This window comes from Centroberyx affinis, unplaced genomic scaffold, assembly GCF_046629955.1.
Source record: "Centroberyx affinis isolate AG114_WGS23_722 - 3 ecotype Tasmania unplaced genomic scaffold, CSIRO-AGI_Caff_v1 ptg000622l_1, whole genome shotgun sequence".
Taxonomy (NCBI): domain Eukaryota; kingdom Metazoa; phylum Chordata; class Actinopteri; order Beryciformes; family Berycidae; genus Centroberyx; species Centroberyx affinis.
In genome coordinates, this window is record NW_027279251.1 from 216,174 (window position 1) to 240,883 (window position 24,710).

Here is a 24,710-nt window from a genome sequence, read left to right on the forward strand (position 1 = left end):
TTCATTACTTTTGGCTGTGGGTCAATGTGAAGTGTTTTTTCCCCACTGACCCGGTCAAACACCTCTATCTCCACCCAAAATCACATTCATCTACCTGTTTTCTTTCTTCTCCTCCCCCCCAACTTGTATCCTCCCTCACACCCCATCCCTCCTCCCATGCCACGCCTCCCTCTTATCCATCACTTCCACTTCCATCCTCCCTCCCCTCCTTTCCTCCCCGCTGCTCTGAACCTCGCCTTTCTTCTCCACGCCTTCTCTCTCCCTCTCTCTCTCTCTCTCCTTTCCCCTCTTCTTCTTTCCCGTCTTTCTTAATCTCGGAGGACGGCGGGATGGAGGGCAGGGTGTGTGTGTGGAGTGTGTGTGTCCTTGTCATTCTGACACTGGGACGGACCGAGGCTCAAAGTGAGACCAACTTTACCAGGTAGGACATGTGTGAGAGAGAAAAAGAGAGAGAGAGGCAGAGCATGTGGCATTTTAGATATTTTGTAGATATTTTGCATATCTCTTGGTATGTGTGTGTGTTAAGCGTGAGCATGCCTGTATGCATCTCTATCAATGTGCCTCTTGTGCATCTGTTTTCTTTTCTACATCAAGGGATATAATCATGCACGTGGCGTTTTGAAACCCATGTCTGTGTAGGTCAGCTACTGTGCGTCTCATGCCTTTTTTTCCTACCTTTTTTCCTCTATGTTGATTACTGAGAGAGCAGTAGAAATAGCAGGTTGGCAGTGTCGGGAAGATGTGGTTGGCATCCCACAAACAAATAGACAGACAGGCAGACAGACAGTGTGACAGTATAATTGGTGTTGTGATTTGGCAGGGCTTAGGTAGCTGGCTTTGACTTTTTTCAAAAAATGTCTTCATGTGTCACAACGCTGACAAAAAAAATGACAATTCGGACGTTAACGCATCTCCTTCCAGTTCTAAATATCTGACCCAGAGCTTCATGCTTTGAGCCTGCTGTGTGCAGGGCGACAGCTCCTTCTACACACGACACGAGAGACAAACAAATGCCTGTGGGCTGTTTAGCTCGGCAGGTCAGAAGGGAGGGACTCCACCGCTGGGATATTTTGGCCCCAGTGTGGCCTTACAGTACCACAGCAGACACACAGCGCAGGCCTGCAGGACATGACGGAGCAGAAAGACGAGGACAGCAGAGACAGTGAAGGGGCTGATGAGTCCCACACACTCCTGAGAGTCCAGAAGATGATAGGCTGTGGCGTTTGTTTTTTTACCCAAAACTAGCACAAGATAACATTCATTTTAGCGAAAAAGAGGCTGTAATCTGGTCTCTCTCCCCTGTCTAAATGCCTTGGATGAGGACACCAACCCACATCGCTGAGGACAGAACAGAAATGGAGCTACAGAGTCAAGCTTAGAGTGTGAAGACAAAATGCAGCTATGGAGTTTATAGATGAAACATATTGACAAGAAGCCATAGCAACCGAAAGCTGAAGTAATTAGTCTGGGGATGTGTGATGTAAAATTAGAGTTGAGGGTGCCACTGCTTTGATCTCTGTTTGTTTATGTGTGTGTGTGTGTGTGAGAGAGAGAGAGAGAGAGAGAGAGAGAGAGAGAGAGAGTGGGTGAATGCGTGTGTGTCTGTGTTTGTGTACGTGCGTGTGTGTGTGTGTGTGTGTGTGTGTGTGTGTGTGTGTGTGTGTTACTCAACAAACTACATGTGTGAGCTGGCTGTTTCACAGTGTTTGAAAGTGGCTGTCTGCTAAAGTAAAGTAAGTGTTTGGTCTGGTGACAATTTTCTCGTGGCACTGTGTGTGTGTGTGTGTGTGTGTGTGTGTGTGTGTATCTAGAAACACCACAGCATCTATATTATCAATTTTACAGGCTCAGTTAGGCCAACTTTTATGAAAATACACAAACCAGGAGGGTTCATGGGCCCTCCCCAGAATCAGAGAACAGAGGCAGACTGTGCCGCTGTGGTTTCCAATGTGTGTGTGTGTGTGTGTGTGTGTGTGTGAGAGCAGGGGTTCTGACTCAGTAGCTGCATTAGAAAACTGTTTTCTCCCAGCACAAGCCCTTAAGTTGGAAGTTGAACTGCAGTTGATAGTTATGTGAAGCTTAGTCAGTCTCTCTCTCTCTCTCTCTCTTTCTCTCTCTCTCTCTATCCCCCCCACCCCTCTCTCTCTCTCTCTCTCTCTCTCTCTCTCTCTCTCTCTCAGGCCTACCTTCCTCTGTGGAGGCCACCTGGTCACAGACTCGGGCATCGTGGCCACTGAAGGCTTCCCCAGCCACTACAAACCCAACAGTAAATGCACCTGGTACATTACTGTGAGTCCTTTACTTTACTGCAGCATCACACTGCAGCCAAACTGAATCTGATCCAGTCTGTCCACTGGAGTAGAGGACAATGTCAAGGATTTTGTCATATATATCAATGTGAATATGAAACAAGGCTATTTCTATTACAAACAGCAAAAAGATCTGCTGTGGGTTTTCATTTGGTCCAATTTGGCACTTCTTCAGCACAATTTCTACAAAAGCTTGAAAACCCCTTCTGGTAAGTTACTCATTAAAAACAGAGGGGAGATCATTTTTAAAAATCAGTTATCACTTTAATCGCCAAGCACAATCAATTCACAGGAATTTGTGACATTGGCGTGAGGACAAATAAGCCACTCGGAAGCAGCTCACAAGGGCTTTAGACCACAACGCCTATATTTAGATAAATCCTACAAGCAGCGGCTTTAAAGAGAGGATTTGTTTCATTCATATGATGCACACTTCTTCATTCATACCTACAGCTCTCGTGGTTCCTCTCCTTATATTCAAGCAGAGAATGTCCAGAAATACCCAAATTAAAAATATCAGTCTGTTAAAGTGATGTTCCATCCTAGTTTATGAGGTGTGGGATCATTTGCATCAACTCAACCCCTTCTTTTTCCTCTCATTAGCAATGGGTAAATGTAACCTTCCAACATGAAGCGTAGCACACAAATGTAAGTGCTATGTGCTTCAAGGGCACTTCAAGATTTTAGTGTTAAGTTTAAATATTTTAGATAGACACCTTTCTTATTTTAACATCAACTGTTGATTTGTTACACAGTGAGGATGGGCTGACTATTAAAAGATGATGTAATATATTGTAAATAGTATCAGTTAATATTAATATAACTGATAATATCATTCACTAGATCATCTGCGTTCACCGTAAAGCTCATGCTGCACAAAACCTCTGTACCTTTGCAAGGGAAAATGTCGCCCTTTCCTTTTCGGATGTTATTTGCTTATTCATTCACTTCCTCAAAGCATCACCCACCTGTCGCCCCCCCCCCAGGTGCCGGAGGGTCACGTGGTCATGCTGTCGTTCCGCTTCTTTGACATGGAGGCCGACCCCACCTGCCGCTACGACTACCTGGACGTCTACAACGGACACTCCCACACGGCGCAGAAGCTGGGCCGGTTCTGCGGGACGTTCCGGCCCGGAGGGCTCATGTCCACCTCCAACACCATGATGCTGGAGATGGTGTCGGACGCCAGCACCGGAGGCAGAGGCTTTGTGGGCTACTTCAGTGGAGGGAAGCCACATGTGGAAGGTGTGGGACACGTAAACACACACAGGGGTGAACTCCTGAGGCTAAGGCTGCTAAGTTTTGTCTCGTTTTCCAGTGATGAACAGCAGCACTTTGGTTGTATCACAGTCTGCTGCATCATTACATCATAATATGTCTCCCCAAATCCAACTGGTGCACTTGCATATTGTTTCTGTTGGGTAAAAAATTTTATATTTTCACTTAAATGACATATTCCTCTGTGTGTTGAGGAAATTCTACAACCTCTTCACCTTATGAAGCCCCACTGGATCAATTCAAAAATGCATTGTCATCAAGCTAAAAATCAGACTGTTTTTCTTAGTTCCTGAAAAGTTCCCATCATCCCTTATTTAAAGCAGCTCAAAGCCTATGAGGGTGTTTCACCATTCTTTGTCTCTCTCTTTGACTTCTTCTCCATAGAGAACCAGTTCTGTGGCGGGAGGCTGACCAAGGAGCAGGGCTCCGTCAAGACGCCCAACTGGCCCAACTCCGATTACCCAGCAGGCATCAGCTGCTCCTGGCACATCTCCGTGGAGCCAAGCAATGTCAGCCAATCACTGTTTGACCCAGCGACACACAGCTCACACACACACCTCAGAATCTCAGAATATGTGTAGAGGTCTTTCACACTACTGGTGCCAATGTTTAGTGTTTGCCCAGTGTGAAGACACTGTTATCAATGAGTTGTGTGTCATCGAGTCATCGTCAGATCTTTTATTAGTGCAGTCAGGTGTGTTGAATCAGGTGTGTTGGTGCTGGAGGAGAAAGAGGAAAGAAAACAGCGGTCGAGGGGCCCATCACCAGGAAATGTTCTAGCTTTAGGTCCCTACTACAGTGTGTGTGTGTGTGTGTGTGTGTGTGCGTGTGCCACCTAACTGCGGCCTTGTGACGAAGCAGGAATGAAAGAGTGCATTGAGAGACTGGGGCGTGTTCGTGTGTGCTAAGAGATTGAACCCAAGGAAAGAGGGAAGGGAGAGAGGGAGAGAGAGAGAGAGAGAGAGAGAGAGAGAGAGAGAGAGAGAGAGTAAATGCCCTTCTGTATTTCAGACGTCAGACCCTCCTCCTCCACCTATTACCGCACTGTACCGGATTCATGAAAATCAGTCAAGCGGTGAAATAAACATGACGGCTGCATATGCTTCACCTCACACTCTGCATGTTCTGTCAAAAATGTCATATTTTGTGTGTGTTTGTGTGTGTGTGTGTTGTGCATATTCCTGCCCAGGTGATCGAGGTGAAGTTCATGAAGCTGGATCTGGAGGCGGACACCTACTGTCGCTATGACTACGTGGCGTTCTTCAACGGAGGGGAGCGGGACGACTCGCGGCGGATCGGGAAGTACTGCGGAGACAGAGTGCCAGAGTGAGACTGCTGATCAGTCAAACCCTAAGATCTCAACACGGGCAAAGAGTCGCCTTTCAAAGAGCTGCCTCACAGTTTCTCACCCTACATGTTTTTTTTTTTTTACTTTTTTCTCCCATATTTCTCTGCAAATCCCCTCTCTCTCTCTCTTTTCTCACCTCTGTCCTTCCCACCTTCCACTTTGCAACTACACTGGTCCTTTTCTCTTCTCCTCTCCTCTCCTCTCCTCTCCTCTACTCCATTCCTTCTTTCTACATCCCACTTTCCTCATCCTGAATATAGAACCATAGTGACAAATGGGAACGAGCTCCTGGTCCAGTTCGTCTCTGACCTCAGCGTGACCTCGGATGGCTTCATGGCGTTCTACTCCAGCGTGCCCCGGGGGTCCCGGACACCCACCGTCGGAGGGGACTTCATCTTCCGGCCTCACATCGACGCCACGCTGCAAAAACCGGCGGTGAAGCCAAGCAAACCGACCAAACTGCCCCCCAAGCCTAAGCCCAGCCTCCGACCCAAACCCACCTCAAAGCCCTCCACCAGGCCAGTGATAAGGATACCGGTTAAACCGCCACCTCGCAAACCGACCCCAAAGCCGGCAGTGAGGCCCACTCCCAAGCCCAAACCAGCTAAACCCACACGGAAACCACTTGTGAAAAAGCCCATACTTAAACCCGGACCTAAACCTACACCAAAGCCAAAGCTTAAGCCAAGCATCAAGGTTAAACCCACACCCAAGCCTGCGTCGAAGCCTAAGGCGAAGCCCACTTTAAAACCCAGAGCCAAGCCAGTGAAGCCGACCCCTAAGACTGGAGTTAAACCCAGCTCCAAACCTGGACTTAAACCAACAGCCAAACCAAAGATGAAGCCTAAAGTGACAGCTAAACCAGGCAAGACAGTGACAAAGAAACCTGCTGTGAGCAAGAAACGTGAGTGGGATGAATCGATTTTGGTTTAGAAATGAACAGCAATTTTGTTTCGTCCTTTGCCCCCATGTCTGTATCAGTGTGTGAAGCATGAGTTTACGTGCTTATCATGTGTTTGTGTGTTTGTTTACGTGTGTGTGTGTGTGTGTGTGTGTGTGTGTGTGCTTTCCACAGCTTTACCACTGAACCCACTGTGTACACAAGTCTGTAAGAGGACTGGCACTCTCCAATCCAACTTCTGCCCTCATGACTTTGGTGAGTCACACGCTCGGCCGCCCGCTTCTCCTCTCACTTCCTCCTCTCCATCTAGTCTTACATCTCTGCCTTTACAAAATCTCAGTTATTTCACCCTCTTTGCTTTTTTTTCCCTCTCTCTTTGTGAAACATGGTTTTTCTTGTGATGTGTTCTTGGTTGCCCTGGCCTGGGTCTTAGTTTGATAAACGCTACTTAAAAGATTGGCAGACCTCCCAGATTTCCTAGACCTCCTTTGGCCTGAGAGTAAACTAAGCATAATTGGAATACAAGGTTTGATTCTCTGGAAATAGCCAAAGATCAATCAAATCTTGCCTCAGCTAATGCTAAATGAATGGTAATCAAAGGGGTCACTGTAGCACTTTCAATATATGGCATAGACTACCCCCCTCTGTGCACAGAATTTAGTAATACCATTACATATACAGTATGTTAGTAAGAAAATTGCCTTTCCACTGAGAATTAGAGTAAAAACGAAGTGTACCTCCTCAGCTGCTACTTCATAAGTGAGTGTGCCAAACATGCCCTCCCACTCCCACTACCCATTTATGTAAGGACAAATGATTCTAAATACATTATAGAAACTGTTGCACAACACCACACTTCAACTTCATTATCCTGCTTATGCAACAGCTTGCTAGGAAACAATATGATTTTAGCAAAATGTGGCTTGCACTCTTTTAAAACTCATTATATCAGCATACTTAAACAGTTGAGAAACGTTTTACAGTGAAATTACATGATTAGAAATGCATTGCTGATAAACTTAATGTTTGTCAATTTAGGCCTAATTGACAGTGGTTGTTATTGGGCTCCTGATATAAATCTGAAAACCTGAATAATTCTGCATGACCTTCCCATTGTATCAGAGAGTGCTTCTGAGGCTTTTACAGTAGCAGAATACGTAGAAATGAAAAAAAAAAAATCTTCTTCAAGTTGTTAGCTAATTTTCCATGTCATAATATACACCTATTTAACAATACATGCCAAAAAAACATGCAAAATTGTTTATTGCTTTTCCTCCCTAGAAAACCAATAATCTCATCACAGATTTTTGAACAATCCCCTCTCCACCCCGCCATCTCATAAAAATGCCTTTCTCTCCTTAGTGAGTGATGCTGCTATCCCATTGTTTTACACTGCCGGACACTTTTGAATGATCCCTCTCCACATTACGCCTCATCCCAACATCCCGTTTCAACTGGAAATATGTCAAATTACAGAAGCAAGATGCGCTCAAAATACCACTTCACTGTGACTTTAATTCTTTGTCATAGAAGCACGCAATCTATGTTAAAGTCTGCTTATAAGCGTGTGCAGTTTGAAAGAAATCTAAATGCCCTTCAGTGACCAAATCTAACTCTAACCCTCACTCTCTCTTTGCATTTTCATTTTTTGTCTCTCTCTGTCTCTCAGTGATAACGGGTAAGATTACGTCACTGACCTCTGGGTTGAGGGGCGCTGTGACAGTGGAGGTGTCCCTCATTAAGGCCTATAAGGCGGGACGTCTGAATATTACCAAGTCAGGACCTGTCATGTCAGTCACACTGACCTCCACCTGCAAGAGATGCCCCGGGCTGAGCAAAGGTACAGGGGGACCATCTGTGTGGGACATGTGGGAAGATTCACAATCTCTTTCTCTGCCTATCTCTCTCTCCATCTCTGTCTCACACAAACATACAAACCATAACAGACATAAAACTAGGGATGGGACGATATATCGAAATTCAATATAGTGCAATACAAAAATATGACAATACATATCTTGGGGCAGAACAATGAATCATAATATTAGCTCCATTTTATTCTGCTGTAGTAATCACAAACGAGAGGCTTGCCCGTTACAATTTCACAAGCTCTCCATCCAAATTATATTATTTGCACTTTGTAACGACATTTTTAAATTCTTGTTTACATTCTAGCAAGCCAGTCCCATTGCTAGAAAGATTTGTGGCTCAGAAATAAACATAATTCTGCACAGTCATACTTTGTTGAACTTTTATATATTATATCGTATCGTGGTTGTATGGAATCATGAACCCCATATCGAGTATCGGATCCGTATCCTGAGATAAACATATCATCCCATTCCCGTATAAAACCCACCCAGCTCCTCTGGTAATGACAGTCAGCATGATCTGGTATTACAGGACTTTTTTTTTAGGGGTTTTCTGATAGATCTCTGTGTTGAACTGTCTCTTGTCCAGGACTGAACTATGTGTTGATGGGGAAGGTGGATGCGCAGGGCAACGGCCTCCTCAGCCCCTCCAGCTTCTCTCTCCTCTACAAGCCCATCCACGCCAAAGCACTGGCCAACCTCTCACGCAAACCATGCTGACATCACAGCCCGATCCACCAATCAGAATGACCGCCCTGCCTCTCTCTCTCCCTCAGAGAACTTGTAATTACTTTGCAAAAGAGAGCGAAAATATTATTACTAATATTACTAATTTTTTACATGATAAAATACTGTTGTGAAAAGTAATGAAGCTTCAAATGAGTAATGAGAAACACGCAACATTGAGGATTATATTTTGTATTTTGTATGTAAATTATACTATTTCTGTGATAAAGGATGCATATCAATAAACCATGTGATACTGGTGCTTGAGATCATTTCAATATCACATAAAGTATACTGACTGACTTTACATTACAGGCTCTGAAACAATGAAGTCCAGTGGGTCAGCTGTGACTCGGACAACAGTTTGCCCTTGGCTGGACTGACAAACAGCTGCTTGTTTAACAGGAAAACCTGTGTTTGTGCCAAATACGTGCATGAACAGGGCGTGCTATTCCCTCATGAGGAAAGGAGGAGAAAAGGCAACTGGGTCAAAGGTCAGCTGGACCCTTAGGTGTTGCAAATGTTGAATGTGAAGTCTCCTTGGTCCATCTGGGGAAACATAGTACAAGAGGAGTCAGTCCAGGACTTCTCAAAGTGCGTCAATCCTATGATGGGATGTTTGATATATATACTGGTTTTGGGCAGCATTCATTCTCCAATGAGCTGAATAACCAGAGTGAATGGTGAATTTAAGGAAGGGGCAGGGGTGTGACCAAGTCAACTTTGCTTGAGTCCCACAAGTCGTCTCAAATCAAGTCCCAAGTCTAAATGTAGATTACCAAGTCAAGTCCATGTCATTAATGTCAAGTCTCAAGTCTAAATGTAGAACACCAAGTCAAGTCAGACAAACAAATTAACAAAACAGAAAACACAACAACATTTCACAAAACAAATTAACAAATCACAAAACACATTTCACAAAACAAATTAACAAAACCAAAAACACAACATTTCACAAAACAAATTAACAAATCACAAAACACAACATTTCACAAAACAAATGAACAAAACACAAAACACAACGGCAAAAGAGAAAACAATTCAACATTTCACAGAAAACGGAAAAGGTAGGTCCTTACTTTGTCGTTACTGATTGGATGTCTTTGTTGTCACTCAAGGTAACAGAAAGTGGGACTAGCAGCGCCGCCTTCAAAATGAAAGTGTGAGAGAGGGTGGGCGGGGTGGTGAATCATTTAATTCGAGCTAGTACCTCAAAATTAATTGAACTTTGAGTATTTTGGGATCATCCTCAAGCTCGAAACATACCGACAGACTAGTCTGCCCAGCAATAGTGTCCACGGCTTTGCAAACAATCAACAATCAGCTGTTGTCTTGTGACTTGTCATGCTTTACGCCCCCACCCACTCACACACACACTTAAACTTAAAACATGCGCTTTTATTTTGAAGGTGTCACCCCTAGTCCCACTTCCTGTTACTTGAGTGAGTGACAACAAAGACATCCAATATGTAACGACAAAGTAAGGACCTACCTTTTCCGTTTTCTTTTAAGTTTCTTTTTCTCCGCCGTCTACTTTCACCGCTGAGATCAGGAGCCCGTTTCTCCCACACAGTAAGCAGGCTGAGCAATATCATGCATGTAAGCTGAAGCTAAAGTAGAATCTATACAATTATATCACCGTTTATTTTGATGCATATGCGCGAGCTCAGTCCACCTGACAGCCTTCTGTTCTGTCGGCGGAGAGAGAGACACAAACAAGCATGGAGGTTTCATCACGCCCGAAGTTTCCCGGGGCCACGGTTCCGCCAATGCCGCTAGCTGGGCGCCAACTTGTTCCTGGTGATCCAGCCGAGATTTCGGCGGGGGTCCCAACAACGATACATCATCGGGCGTCTGGCGAACAGCAACGCCTGGCGCTTGGATCGGTAGGCTCGATGCGGGCCGTGGGCGCGGTGGAGACTACAGCGGCGGAGAGAGGAGACGGGACGCGCTGGAACGGAGATCTGTATGGATGTATGGACTATTATTCTGTATTAGCAGTCTACAGCGGAGTTAGTTACACCACTGGTCGGCCGTGGCATGCGGCACATCCATACACGGTCCAGCCATATACTAGGTTGTGTGTGTCTTGTTTGAAATGTTGTTGTGTTTTGTGATTTTTTTATTTGTTTTGTGAAATGTTGTTTTTCAATTTTGTTCATTTGTTTTGTGAAATGTTGTTGTGTTTTGCACTTCAGGGCCACCGTACAGAACAAATCAAGAGTCCAGTATCAATTTAATATATTAAATAAAACTAAATATCTAGGATTTTTCAATGCAGCACTGTTTTAATAGGATACAAAGTTGTTAAGAGCATCATGAGTTTGATTTCTATAATCAGTTTCATCGTCAATAAATTCAATAATTCCATACAAATTCAGAAAACAGAATTTAAATTCAGTCGTCTGGTGGAACAATGCTCATCACTTTCAATCCAAATCATTTACACAAACACAAGATCTTTTGTCAAGACTTTAGAAACCTTTTCAAGTCATCAAAGTACAAGTCCTAAGTCACCAGAACCCAAGTCAAGTCTCAAGTATTCTCTCCATGGGTCAAGTCTCAAGCAATTAAAATTGTGATTTGAGTCTGACTCAAGTTCCAAGTCATGTGACTCAAGTCCCCACCTCTGGGAGGGGGGAATAATCATAGTTTTGCTGATACATGTTAGGAAGGATGCTGGGAAGCTAATATTATAAATCAAAATGTTACCCTTAAACTGCTATTTCAAGCATCCTACCATATAATATTAATATATAATAGTTAATGATACTCTTATCATATGACCTTGTGCTGTTAAGCGTGTTTCATGTCCAAATCTTTATATTAAATGTAAAAAAAAACATTGTTTTTCTCAGTCAGTTGAGAAATTTTTTTTGAAAACTCACATTCTGAAAAAAAAAATAGGTTGTCAACTATTTTGTGTAAGAATGTATGGCAATTACAAGTTACATATTGGAAATTGAACAGTGTTATGATCATTATCACACCATGATTATTCTTAATTTCAAATCATATAAAATTATGTTTGTGGCTACAATTGCAAAATCAAAGTGTCCAATTATAGAGAGATGAGAGATTAGACAACAGGTGATGTAAATACTCTTTCTTCTTTGTACCAAAATATAAATATTTATTATGGCAATAACATTACTGTGATCCTGGTATATTTGGCAATGTTTTATGTCAAGTAAAAAAAGAGATAAAGCCGAAGGTAATCTCCCATTATAATTGTTTTAGGTGTGACCTAATTGGCGAGGGCTGGAGCCTAGGAACATTCAGTGTTGGATATGAAGCACTGGAATTAGGGAGAGGAGACGGCAGGTTCCACCAAAAAAGGAGATTTATTGTGGCTTGGACATTCCCTTTAACGTCATTAAGTGGTGGGTTCTGTATAGAGCACACAAACAGAGAAATCCATATGGCATTTAGAAACAGTCACATATTTTCTCAACTTAACACAAATGCATAAACACAAATTCACAGTTGGCATTGAATGGAATTAGACTGATTTCCAAACATACACAAACAATACATCAGCTGAACACTGGAATTAGCCATAAATGGATATATACAAACACATTATATAATCAAACTGATAAGGAATGAAATAATAACCCAATAAGATAAAGGTTAAGCAATCAACTTCATATCACTCACTTTAGACGCACTTGGCGAGCACAAAGGGAAGGCCAGTCTGGTTGGTGGCAGAGCAAACGGAACAATGGTTTCTCCTCCTAGTTATGAGCGGCTCAGGCTCAAAGGCAGATTGAAACACACCTGTGTCTGGCGGACCTCAGACAGCAGGTGTGTGCTTGTTGCTCCTCCCAGAGCTCAACAGGGGTGATCACAGACATGGAAGACTTTCAACAATAATGAATGTGAGTTGTGTATCCAAAAATCTAGTAATTCTTACAAAAAAAATTAAAGATGAAACTGTTTTCTGTATAGTTTCATAGGATCTTTCTGAGTCTGTCAAAAATTAGTGAACACTCATAGACATTGTTAATAATCAATTAATGTTAAAATCTATTACAAAGGCACACATACACACACAAGATTTAAAGTTAAGTACACATCCATAGAGGCTGCTGAAGAGTCAGCTGCATGTGGACAGGAGACTGTGCACCTTGAGAAGTACTATTACAGGCTTGTTGTCAAAATGAGTCAAATTGGCGTTGCAAATGATGAACCATTAACATTAACTTAAAACTCTCTTAACAGCATGTACAGGAATATTAAATTCAGTAAAGACAGTTCACAGTACAGCACAGTACACTGCAAGTGTACTGTGCTGTACTTATACTGGCACATAATGGTGTTTTTTGCCAAAGTGCTTATTGCACAGTTCAGCTTGGTTCAGATAGGCTACAAATGTGCTGCTAAGGCACCCAAACATGCTTGATGCTGGCCCACTTTTAAAAGATAAGATAGCACTTTATTAATCACTTTGGGGGAAATTCAGGAATGCTGATAAGGACGTCTACATTGATGAGGTGTAAGTGATTTTTAACTGCTGAGTATTCCAGTTAATCCAATGGGAAACCAAAACGGTTTGATCCTCTACCCTACCCATATTAAGCAAAGAACGGGTACAGCTTGGTATTTGTGCAACAGAAAAACCTAAAAGCCTCAGTAGCAAACTCAATGTGTGCAGCCCCACCAGATGCACCCTCACTCTTCACTCCTCCGGATGAGGCTGCCTCTTTAGACGTCGTCGTCGGGGTTTGCCTTGGCGCATATACAGAGGACGCAGACGAGGACGCAGCAGCCGCACAACAGGGACAGACCCATCAGGATGTAGCCCAAGGTGGTGGACCAGAAGGCAAACAGGTAGAGCGTCTTGTTACAATAGGGATCCACGTCCGTCGTGGTCTTGTTGTAGTTGGGCTGGTAGATAGAGTAGATCCACACATTACCTGGAGAAAAAGAAACCCAAGTGAGGAATACACTGTTAAAGCTGATACGGTTTGTGTGTTTGTTTTTTGTTTTTTTGTCAATGGCTGTTTCACCTCACTGTGATATAATGCTCACTCATAGAAATAGACCTACTTCCTACTGTGTAGCAGCACAACACCTTAACACAGTGGCCAAGCTTTCATCTGGCTGTTCTTTAATTACAGATCATGGCTTCAATCTAATGACGTGTGAACTAAAGCTTTCAAGACAACAAGCCATGTGACACATTAGCGGCAGGATGGGACTCAGCTGGCTGTACAGACTTAAGGAGGACATCTAGTGTTCCATAAATGTTATTGCAGTGCATTCAGTCTCCAACTGGTGCAAGTCTCAAAACAAATACAGATCCTGTACAGGCCCACGGCGCGTGTGTTGAATTCCACTAGCTGCGGCCACACTGATCCATCCGAAACCTTCAGCATTATTGATAGATTGATAGATTTCTGTCCATTGGGCTGTTTTGGAATGTAAACATGGTGGGAGAGGCAGAAATACAGCAGCCTAGCTTCGCTCATAACAGTGCTACTTCATAGAAACAAGTTCCATTCACTTGAACACATTGTTTTATCACTCACATTGGGTTGAAAACAGGAAAGAATGTCCAGTTTCTTCTATCTCAACATTTTCACAACACAACCTGTCAGCTCCGCGGCTCCGATTAAACTGTCTGTGGCTGTCATTTGATTGTGCGTTTGTTTAATATGGAGGTATTATTGGAGCAAAACATCTGAGCACCTGTGACAGTGGAATTTGTAGTTGTAGAAAATACTCACACATGTGTATCAGTAAATTTGAAGTCACAGAGAAAAATGCTTTAAGAGTTGCAAACTTGTAGAATTCTTTTCTCTCCCACAAACACAACACAACAGTTACACCTTCTCAAATTCTTCATTTACAGGTGCACAAATCCTATTCTACGAATCACAAATTAAGAAACTCATACGCTCACATTTTTGCTACAGTTGCTGCAGTGAATATGGTGCAAAACACATTCACACACCCGTATCAAATAATGTGAAGTCATGGACAAAATTTGCACATCCGCAAATCAGTATGTGAATTCATGCAATGAGAGTTGCACACCTGTAGAATATTTTCTCACAAATAATTTTTTTTCTTGGATATTTTTCTAGCACAAACACAAGTCAATAACTACAACTGCTTGAATCTGCCGCTACAAATCTCAAATGCAGTTTTTTCGCTCACAAATGACAAGTTCCGCGCGCTCTGACTTTTGCACCACATATCTCAGTGTTGACCAGTTGCTTTATAACTTTATTTGGAAAAATAAAACTCTTTATCATTATATTAAAAAGTCTGTCTTAATGAATAACTATAATAACGGTGGCCTCAATTTTCTTGATTTTAGTACATTAAACAACACCTTCAAGGTTAATTGGATTAGACACTACTTAAAAGACCCTACCTCTGTTTGGAATTTTATTTCTCACCATATGTTTTCTAATTTGGGTGGTCTGAAGTTTGTTTTACTTTGTAACTATAATATTGATCGGATTCCCGTCTCTCTCTCAAATTTCCATAAGCAAGCACTTTTGGCATGGTCTCTTATTTATAAGCACAATTTTTCTCCAAATAGATACTTTATATGGAACAACAGGGATGTGTGTTACAAAAAGAAAACTTTGTTTTTTGACAGTTGGTTCAGGAATGGTATTGTACTGGTGAGTCAACTGTTCAATAAGGAGGGAAAGCTTTTTGGTTACCGAGAATTTCTTTGTCATTATAAGATCCCTGTGAGCCCTAAACAATTTGCTATAGTCTTTGATGCCATTCCACCTGGTGTTGTCATGCTCTATAAGGGTTATGCCTCTCCACCTTCTGCTGTGACACCTTCGCTTGATCCAGTTGACACACTTATAGGAAAATTATGTTTTCTACCTGCTTCCTGTAAAAATAACAGAAAAATCTGCACCTTATTCCAAACTGAATGTGTCTCTGTCCCATATGTAATTGCAACCTGGAATGAGCTTGTTCAGGATATATGTTGGAAAAAGATATGGTCTCTTCCTGATAGATATCTACTGGTTAACAAAGTGAAAGAAATGTATTTTAAGATCATTCATCGCTATTATCCTGTCAAGTCATTTTTGGTGAGATTCAAGAAGGATATTGATATAACCTGCACTTTTTGTAACCTACACCCAGAGACTGTCTTCCATTTGTTTTGGTCTTGTGATCATACTCGGAGTCTGTGGAAAGGCATCTGTCGTTTTATACTGGACTCTATTTATGATGCTTTTGTACTTTGCCTGAAGGATGTATTGTTTGGTTTTACAAATTACAGGAAAGAATTGGATAATGAATTTTTTCTGTGTAATCTCATCATATTGCTGGCCAAGTTTTATATCCATAAATGTAAGGTGTTAAAAACTAAGCCCTTTTTCTCTACCTTTGAAAAGGAAGCAGAGTCCTACATTAGAACATTATCTACCTCATGCAATAGAAAAGCTGTGAAAACTTTAAATTTGTGCTCTGAATTTAACATCTTAATATAATTTTTACTGCACCATTTTCATTTTGTATCTGTTTGTGTCAAACTTTGTTTGTAATCCCTGGCGTTGTATATTGGTATGTCTGTTATTCTTTATTACTGTTCTGTTACTCCATCTATGCTTTTGGATAACTTTGTATATCTGATGCTGATGATAGAAATAAAAATAAAAAAACACATATCTCAGTGAAATGTGGATTCGTACCTGTAGAGCCAGGGGCGGGCACTGTTCAGAGATCACAGAACCCTTTTGGCCAATCAAAGGAGCTCGTTTGGGCACCTGCGCAGTAGTGTCTTTCTTGGCCCCGCCTGGCCCACATGAACGAGTCTAGTGGCGTTGTCATAGCGACCGTGACGACGGCGCGTTCATGTGCAGGTTGCTAGGTTCTAGGTTCTGATTGACTGTTGCTGCTGCAGACTCGGCTCTTCGGGGAAACCATCGTCCAGGTATGAATCTATCATTTATTCAAGCACAGAATATTTGCTTTATTTGTGTAAATCTTACATCCAATGTGAAGTGATTCAGTCTGAATAAAGTTGAGCTAAGCTAACGTTGGTAATAACGGTTAGCATAACGAGACGGAGTCAGCTAACACATCCATGGGTTAACATTAGGCAAGTTAACTTAGTTAAAGATAGAAATGTTCGCTAGATTATAGACTAAACTTTGCATTTGTGATTTATGCTCCACTCGTGTTGCTCCACTTGTTGTGTTGAACGTTATCTTGTGTTTCTCACAGGGAGTCAAGTTCATGCCACACATCGCTAGCCAGGTCCATGTCAAGGGTTTACTCGTGCTTAACCAGGTGAGGAGATTTATTTTTAACTTAATTTAGAGCATTTTCGATGTGAGATGGTTCACGTCGTTCACTGAGCTGCAGATACTTACTGCAGTTTCTTCTGTTACAGAAACTCCTGCTCTTCAAGAACCACTGACAAAATGCTGGAAAATGCTCCCAAAGAAATTAACTTATTTATGATGTGTTACACTAGTTTCTTTCTTTCTTTACTAGATTTCTTATTTATTTATTTATTTTTTACCTTCATTTTACCAGGAAGTCCCATTGAGATGACAAAAATCTCTTTTACAAGAGAGACCTGTGACTTGATTTCTTAACATTTTGCTTTTACTGAATCTTACCTGTACTGACATATTACAGCTGCCCTCTGTGGACCGGGGATCTCTAAATATCCACCTGTTATAAACTAGTGTGCCAGTTCAAAGATGATTGTTTTTTTCTAATCACTGGATTGGTCTTCTTCAAATGACTGTCTAATGAGACTGATGATGAGACTGTCTTGTAATGCTTAATACTCCTGAGAATGTTTCACCCATATAAAATGGAACATGTAGAATGAAACGTTTTTTGAAAAAAATGTTTACTTTACATATAACACTTTGTCTGGGATCATCTCTTAAATAAGTCTTATTTGACATCACTCTGTTGTCCATTGCCCTCAAATTACTTTTCTCCATCTTACCTTGGTTATTACATTTTACCAGCATTATGTTTTTCTAGTCACAAATATCAATATTATTACTAACAGTGTTTTTATTTATACAAGTCTTACAGAATATACACTGATACATTTTTTGAATGTCTCTTGCTTGTGAGTAATTTCTGACAATATTGACTAAAGCCACACATCTAGACCACATAGTCCAAGTTAACCGACATGCTGTTGCCTCAATGTAGAGATAGTATTACTTGTAGCCATTATTATTCTGCTGCATACTGATTTAATCCATGGGACTGGACTACACTGGATCAAAGGTGGGTCACCTCACAACGTTTAGTCATGACAAATATTAGTCTCAAACGCAGTCCTATATAAACAGTGTATGAAGATAGGTTTGCATTATGCAATTTAGATGCAAGGTTTGCTAGTGAAAAAAACAGTTAAATTATTATCATTGGGAATATTCTAGGTTTGTTGTGTCACACCAATGTTTACTTGAGTTTGCAAGTGTTATACTATCTAGACTCTGTCATAGCAACATTTCTATAAGCTTGATCTCCCTATGCAGTGGTTGGAAGAAGACTCAATTCCATTTACATAATAGACATTATCAGTAACTCAAGCAGGTTAACTCAAATTAGACATCTAAATATAAATTTACAGACAGTAAAAGATATTAGAACAATCAAAGCCCAAATATATTCATAACTTTAATAGGATAAAGAAAAGTACATAGGCATAGTCTGTAAACTGAGAATTTTGGGATGTAAATAAATATACAATAGTAAGTAGGTAGAACTGCATATGCTACATGTAGCTGGTTAACTACAGCAATGTTATAACGTTAACTAGCTTGCAAGCGACCTATTTAATCAAGAGAGAAACAAAAACAAATTAGAAACCATCCGTTATTGTTCTGAAGTCTTGCCTGTTAAACCTAAGTGTCGGCGGACGTGTAGGTTGAGTTTAATGTGATCTAGTTTGATCACATACAGCTAAAAGCCTCCGCTAACAATCAGCTAGCTGTATAGCTTGTCAAGAGTGGAAGTAGAAGCGGTGAATGCACACGGAGCGTTCCTGTAGCCTAGAGGCGCGTTCACGGAGCTCCAGAAAATACAGTTTCTGGCTCTTGGTGGCTTCCAAGGAAAAATAAACCAATGATTTAAAAATTGATAATTCAAAGAGCCGAGTCTGCAGCAGTAACAGTCAATCAGAACCTAGAACCTAGCAACCTGCACATGAACGCGCCGTCGTCACGGTCGCTATGACAACGCCACTAGACTCGTTCATGTGGGCCAGGCGGGGCCAAGAAAGACACTACTGCGCAGGTGCCCAAACGAGCTCCTTTGATTGGCCAAAAGGGTTCTGTGATCTCTGAACAGTGCCCGCCCCTGGCTCTACCGGCTCTACCGGCTCTACCGGCTCTACAGGTACGAATCCTCATTGATCCTCACTGAGATATGTGGTGCAAAAGTCAGAGCGCGCGGAACTTGTCATTTCTGAGCGAAAAAACTGCCTTTGAGATTCGTAGCGGCAGATTCAAGCAGTTGTAGTTATTGACTTGTGTTTGTGCTAGAAAAATATCCAAGAAAAAAAAGTTATTTGTGAGGAAATATTCTACAGGTGTGCAACTCTCATTGCATGAATTCACATACTGATTTGCGGATGTGCAAATTTTGTCCATGACTTTACATTATTTGATACGGGTGTGTGAATGTGTTTTGCACCATATTCACTGCAGCAACTGTAGCAAAAATGTGAGCGTATGAGTTTCTTAATTTGTGATTCGTAGAATAGGATTTGTGCACCTGTAAATGAAGAATTTGAGAAGGTGTAACTGTTGTGTTGTGTTTGTGGGAGAGAAAAGAATTCTACAAGTTTGCAACTCTTAAAGCATTTTTCTCTGTAACTTCAAATTTACTGATACACATCCCACTGAGCAAAAGACGTGATTTCAACGTCGCGTCTATGCTTTAGCTCTCATATAGCGCAGGATCATTACGGCTATGTATAGACCTATTTTAGACCAAGCAGTAAATACATTATTACAATGAATAAACATCTGTAAATACCAAAAATATGCACCAGAGAAGTCCTGTAGACTGGCCTACAAGATAATTATCTGAGCACAAGAAGTAATTTGAACACTGCGTCTATGCGTAGCTCTCATATAGCCTAGGATCATTTTGTCTATGTATAGACATCTAATAAGCTTTCACTTTTCAACCCCATTTAAACTTAATTTAGCCTAGACGGCTATGGGCCATTTAGACGTGTTTTAAACGTCTAATCAACGTAAAATTGCTCAATGGGATGTGTGAGTATTTTCTACAATGACAAATTCCACTGTCACAGGTGCTCAGATGTTTTGCTCCAATAATACCTCCATAGTTTAATGTGGCCCGGCATCCCGGTTGAGTGGAGTTTTCCGTTTTTAAGCACTGTGATTGTCCCGAAGGTCCAAACACCGCCAACCACCAGTAGCCTACTGCTCTGTATTTATTTTTTCAGAACCAGAACGCGTGTTACGTCTTCAAATTCACTCTCGGAACTGCGTTCCGGCCCAATGACCCCCTTAATATATCAGTTAAATTACCTATTCCACCAACATCGCATACAACAGGTGATAACGTGACCTACCATTAAGGTTTGCAGGACAGAAGAAGATGTCTGTAAATTGACGGCGAAGAGTGTGGGTCTGTGTGAGTTCCAATATGGCATTATCGATGTATGAGACTGAATGTGGCATTTAGTCCAGTGGCGAGAGGCCATCTCTTGTAGGCCATCTCTAGTCAGATGTCGAAGTGACATCTCACTAAGCGTTACCTGACTGACTGACTGCACCGCATGATGCCTTCGCATGTGTTACATTGATCAGCCTTCTAGTCCGGTCTGTAAACTCACCAGCGATGAACCAGCAGAAGAGGAAGAGCGAGGCCAGTGAGTTCCAGGTGGTGCAGCAGCGGCTGAGGGGGTTGGTGTTGCCATCTTCCTCTTCCTCTTCCTGGGCACAGGGCAGGCAGGTGAAAACGTCCAGCAGCAGGCCGAACACTCCCGTCACCACCAGGTAGATGGGGATATAGTGCTGCCTGGGGCAGTCGTTCAGGTACGTCACACCTGTTGGAGACAGGAATGAAGAACAGGATTATGGAATAAACCTCCTTCTTAAGATACCTCATCATTTAAGGGATATTCCACTACAGTGGTGTAATTGTGTCTATAACATTGGGGGGGACCATCAGTGGGGCTGTTGTACTAAATTTAAATGCATTTCCTGCAATTCTACAGACTTTGGCATCACTGTTGAGCTTTCTTGAATACAGTAAAAGATAGACTAAATCACCTTCAACAAAAAAGGAAAATGCTAAGTGACAAACTATTGATATATGTAGGCCTAAGTTTTGAACACAATTAAAACAGTTTTTCAATGTTGTCCTTTTCTCTATTAGTTATATATATTTTTTCTTTTAAGTGTTATGTGTCTACTTGGAGAAAAGGGTAACTACGTAAATCTTAACAATCGAGTAAAGATCAACACAAGCAACTATCCTACATGAAACGTGCATGACTGCACACATATTACATTCTCTTGTTTAAAGGCCACTAGCATTGTAATGTGGATCTGTAATGCTCCATTAACTTACAAGCAAGCTAATGTAAAAACACATTATAATATAATACAGAAGATAATTAATGAGAACTTGAGACTGATGGGTGTAACCAGATTTGGGATTCTGACGGCAGCGCAAATGAGCGTAAGTGTGCAGAGTCAGATCAGCCCCTGCAGATAAAAAATGTGAACTTATTAACATGCAGCGCTCTAAAACGCTTGGAAAATGTGAGGCGCCTGAAAAACAGACGCCTTGCAACTCATGCGGGCCACGACCATGCCGCTCTTGCTTTTCAGCGTGTCTGCAGACAATTTTACCTACTTTGAACATTGAGGGGGACCCCCTGTTGATTACGCCTATTTTTCTTGTTAGTCACTGAGCATGCTCACAAATTCAGGAAACGCTTCATCCAGAAAATATCTTTGGAATGCAGAACGATTCTAGTTGTTCGCCATTTCAAAAGCCATCAACTAAACCAGAGGTTCCCAAACTGGGGGGCGCGCCCCCTAGGGGGGGAACAGAGGAACTACAGGGGGGCGCGACATAATACCCCTCCACACTGTGTTCACATTGCGGAGCGGTTTCTGCTCAAAATGCCATTATTCCTATGGAAGGGAGCAGATTCCGCGCTCACCGCCGACTCCGCGGAGGATCGCAATGTTCCAAAATCATAAAAGGGGGGCCTGACAGAAAAAAATTGGGAACCACTGAACTAAACTATTCAGTACACTCACTACTTCCCTGCCACAGAAAATTCACCAAAGTGACATGAAAATAATTTCAATAAACCTTCATGATTGAATAGTAAAATAAGTTCACCCACTCACCAATTGCAATCTGAGCAATGGGCATGATGCAGAGCATAACCTTGGAAGATGCTAAGGGAAGACAGAGAATATCGTTACTTTGCATGCGAGAACCAACAACATTTGCGCACAACTTTTGCCCATAGATCTCTCACCTAGGATCGGTGTTGGAGGTTGAGGAGGATTGCGGATGCGTCGCAGCAGCTCCGTTTCCGACATCGTCAGTAATGTTGACTCTAACCTACAGAGGGGAGATAGAGAGGCGAGACAGAGACAGATAGGCTAATCCTCTGTACACTGTTTGCATTTCTGGTCACTCTTGGTACACTGGACAAAAATAGAGTCCGCACACTGAAAGCTGCTCCCAAGTGTTATAAATGTACTGGGACAGGTGGTGTTTCATGCAGAGTGCTCTTCATCAGTCAAAAGAGAATTGAAAACCAGTGGCACTAAATATCCACACTTAGGGCAATGTAAAATATTACGGCTGGAATGATGACTTGAGCAGTGGCGTGCACAGACTCTCTAAGGGGCAGGGACAAAAAACGAAAAAGGGCCACCTCTTCCACCCGCACCAACCTGGGTTTGGAGGGAATAAGTGCATGCTAATATAACCCTCCAACTGGGTTGGAGTGAATATTAATTTAGGCTGAATTACACAAACACACACACTCTTTCTCTCACACACATACACACACACACAGTAGGAGACAGTAGGAGCAGAGAGAGCTTGCCTTGACCACAGCTGTTACGGAGCTTGTTTTTTACCAGCTTCAGCTTTGAAAAAGAGCGTTCCACTGAAGCAGCTGTAATAGGACTATAGCTGCTAGCTGACACTTATTTGCCACAGTAACATTAGATTCAACTCAAGCTAGATGCCCAAGTAAACGTCAAAGCTAGCTATCAATAGCTTACCAAAACATCAATAAAATATGAGACGGATTATAAGCTAGCTAGAAAAAATAACAGAACTAGCTGGCAAATACTTTATGTTTATATGTTTTCTTAATTACAGTGTTGAGGCAAAGACAGCAGCAGTTTCACTGTATATACATAGATGCTGCCTGGATGTTGCAAGATACAATTTATCTATTTTTCTTGACAGCTGCGTTAATTTTAAGTCAATTTCTAGGCGAAATCCAATTTCTCTAATATAAACCATTGTCTATTTTTGAATATGCAAAATCATTTTATATCAACTCACTAAATTAAATTTAGGTCTGCTTAATGAAAACAATTAGTAAGATACTTTTAAAATGGCACATCATCATCAACCTACACTTACTGTGAAAACACACATGTAAATAGACAACGCATGTACACACACACACACACACACACATCTGTGCAAAAACTCACAAATACAAACACACAGTCTGGTGCTGCCTGGCTGACAGATCAACAGGTAAACAGCGAGTCAGTGCATCCACCAAGCTTAGGCCCCTATGATAGAAAAGACACATTTCCTTGTGACCATAGGACAAAAATGAAGTGTCCCATTAGAATGTCCCTTTGGTTGAAAAAAAGTGAGGGTCTCAAGTTTTACTAGGGTGCCCCCACAGTAGAAAAAAAAAGGATTAATTTAAAATTTTCTGTCCTTTTTGCTCTAATGTCACGCCAGATGGGTGTTTGAGCAGCTCAAGGGCCCCCCTGGTGTGACATTAGGGCAAAAATGAAGCATGCAAGGGGCCGGAGCCCCGGTGGCTCAACAGGTGGAGCGCATACCATTAATGCAGCGGCACATGTTTGAATCTGGCCCGTGTCAATCTCTACTGCCCTGTCAATTAAGGCGAAAATGGCCAAAAAATAATGAAGTACTGGAAGTTTCCATTAGGGCCTGGGCCTACCCTTAAATAAAGCTATATAGCCGTGCACGCCACTGGACTTGAGTGTATCTCCTAACTCGCTACTGACTCAAGGAATGTGACCAACTGAGTGGGTTATTTATTAGGACAGATGAGCACTTGACACAGATGATCCATTCCACCATTTTATTACAGGTGTAGCATTTATTTTAGCTTGTATTGGTTGGCTGGCAACAGAACAAACAAGAACAAAAAATTTATAGGCTGTTCACAATTTCAATATATTTTTAACATCATTAAATATTCCTTTTTACAATTAATCATTAATTTAGCAGGATCCATACTGGCCTACCAACCTGAATGGCATGATCAAACATTCTAATTAAACACACGATAACAATTATCAAAAATGAATGGCCATTATATACATCAAGAAACAAACCATAAATTTACTAAACAGATGTAATCATCCTTAAATAAATAAACTGAACTTACTGATCATTCACACAATCCAAAGTAATAAGGAGGAATACACCAGCCTCTTTGTCTAAAGAGTTTGTCGCGTTGGAGGACCTTTAGACAACGGGACTCCGCCTACAGCATCAGCAAGTCAAGTAGGCAAAGGGGGGATTTTCCACAGGAAAGGACAGCTTTTTATAAGGGATGTGTGTTTTTAATCTCGTCACTCCTTTCACTAGCACGTTATTTAATAGTAACAGTAACATTAAATATAATGATCAAACAAGTAAAACTCAAAAAGGAACACTTTTACAAGAAAGAGTGTTCTTACAAGATTAGATTTGTAGCAGAATATACCTTTAAAAATATAAATAATTATATATAATATAAATAACCATTTGAGTTACAAAAACATACAAGCTACTGCCATTCATGTGTATGTGAAAATAATTAGTTACAGTGAAATGTCTTTGATAGTATAAAGACTATGATAGGCTAGTAAATGTTCCAAAGAATCAACACAGTATCAGGTTGGAATGGAGTTCAGAGCTTAAAGTATGAAGAAGTACATGACTGAATTAGATGCTGAAGAGGGATAACTATGAAGAAGTAGAAGAAAAAGAAGAAGAAATTATGCGGAACAACAGTTGTGTGTGGCTTTGCA

At 41.6% G+C, this 24,710-nt stretch overlaps 2 protein-coding genes across 4 annotated transcripts; one reads left to right on the top strand and one right to left on the bottom strand.

Annotated features, from left to right (window-relative positions):
- Nucleotides 1–316: 316 nt before the first annotated feature.
- Nucleotides 317–8,694, top strand: LOC139643529 (procollagen C-endopeptidase enhancer 2-like). Of its 2 annotated transcripts, none has more exons than XM_071518693.1 (9): nt 317–421; nt 2,181–2,289; nt 3,296–3,554; nt 3,972–4,096; nt 4,777–4,913; nt 5,196–5,839; nt 6,011–6,091; nt 7,506–7,676; nt 8,297–8,694. In XM_071518693.1, exons 1-9 carry the CDS (start codon nt 330–332, stop codon nt 8,425–8,427), a joined length of 1,749 nt encoding a protein of 582 aa, XP_071374794.1. In that variant the 5' UTR covers nt 317–329; the 3' UTR covers nt 8,428–8,694. The 2 variants fall into 2 exon arrangements, with proteins under 2 accessions (XP_071374794.1, XP_071374795.1); XM_071518694.1 differs by having other exon boundaries at nt 5,196–5,549; nt 6,021–6,091.
- A 2,775-nt stretch (nt 8,695–11,469) lies between these two features.
- LOC139643532 (transmembrane protein 272-like) lies at nt 11,470–24,140 on the bottom strand. 2 transcript variants are annotated; one of them, XR_011695082.1, is made up of 6 exons: nt 24,083–24,140; nt 21,938–22,023; nt 21,804–21,854; nt 20,270–20,482; nt 12,094–13,352; nt 11,470–11,823 (listed from the first exon to the last, which is right to left on the bottom strand). XR_011695082.1 is itself a non-coding variant. In XM_071518698.1 (5 exons), exons 2-5 carry the CDS (start codon nt 21,999–22,001, stop codon nt 13,141–13,143), a joined length of 540 nt encoding a protein of 179 aa, XP_071374799.1. In that variant the 5' UTR covers nt 22,002–22,023; nt 24,083–24,140; the 3' UTR covers nt 11,470–13,140. The 2 variants fall into 2 exon arrangements, 1 of the variants encoding a protein (XP_071374799.1); XM_071518698.1 differs by having other exon boundaries at nt 11,470–13,352.
- Nucleotides 24,141–24,710: the final 570 nt, after the last annotated feature.

Coding starts and splice junctions, on each gene's coding strand:
- LOC139643532 (XM_071518698.1), bottom strand. CDS start 22,001: ATGTCGGAAACGGAGCTGCTGCGACGCATCCGCAATCCTCCTCAACCT. Junction 21,855..21,937: donor ACCTCCAACACCGATCCTAG/GTGAGAGATCTA, acceptor GTCTTCCCTTAG/CATCTTCCAAGGTTATGCTC. Junction 13,353..20,269: donor CTTCTGCTGGTTCATCGCTG/GTGAGTTTACAG, acceptor CTTTTTCTCCAG/GTAATGTGTGGATCTACTCT.
- LOC139643529 (XM_071518693.1), top strand. CDS start 330: ATGGAGGGCAGGGTGTGTGTGTGGAGTGTGTGTGTCCTTGTCATTCTG. Junction 5,840..6,010: donor ACCTGCTGTGAGCAAGAAAC/GTGAGTGGGATG, acceptor TGCTTTCCACAG/CTTTACCACTGAACCCACTG. Junction 6,092..7,505: donor CTTCTGCCCTCATGACTTTG/GTGAGTCACACG, acceptor TCTGTCTCTCAG/TGATAACGGGTAAGATTACG.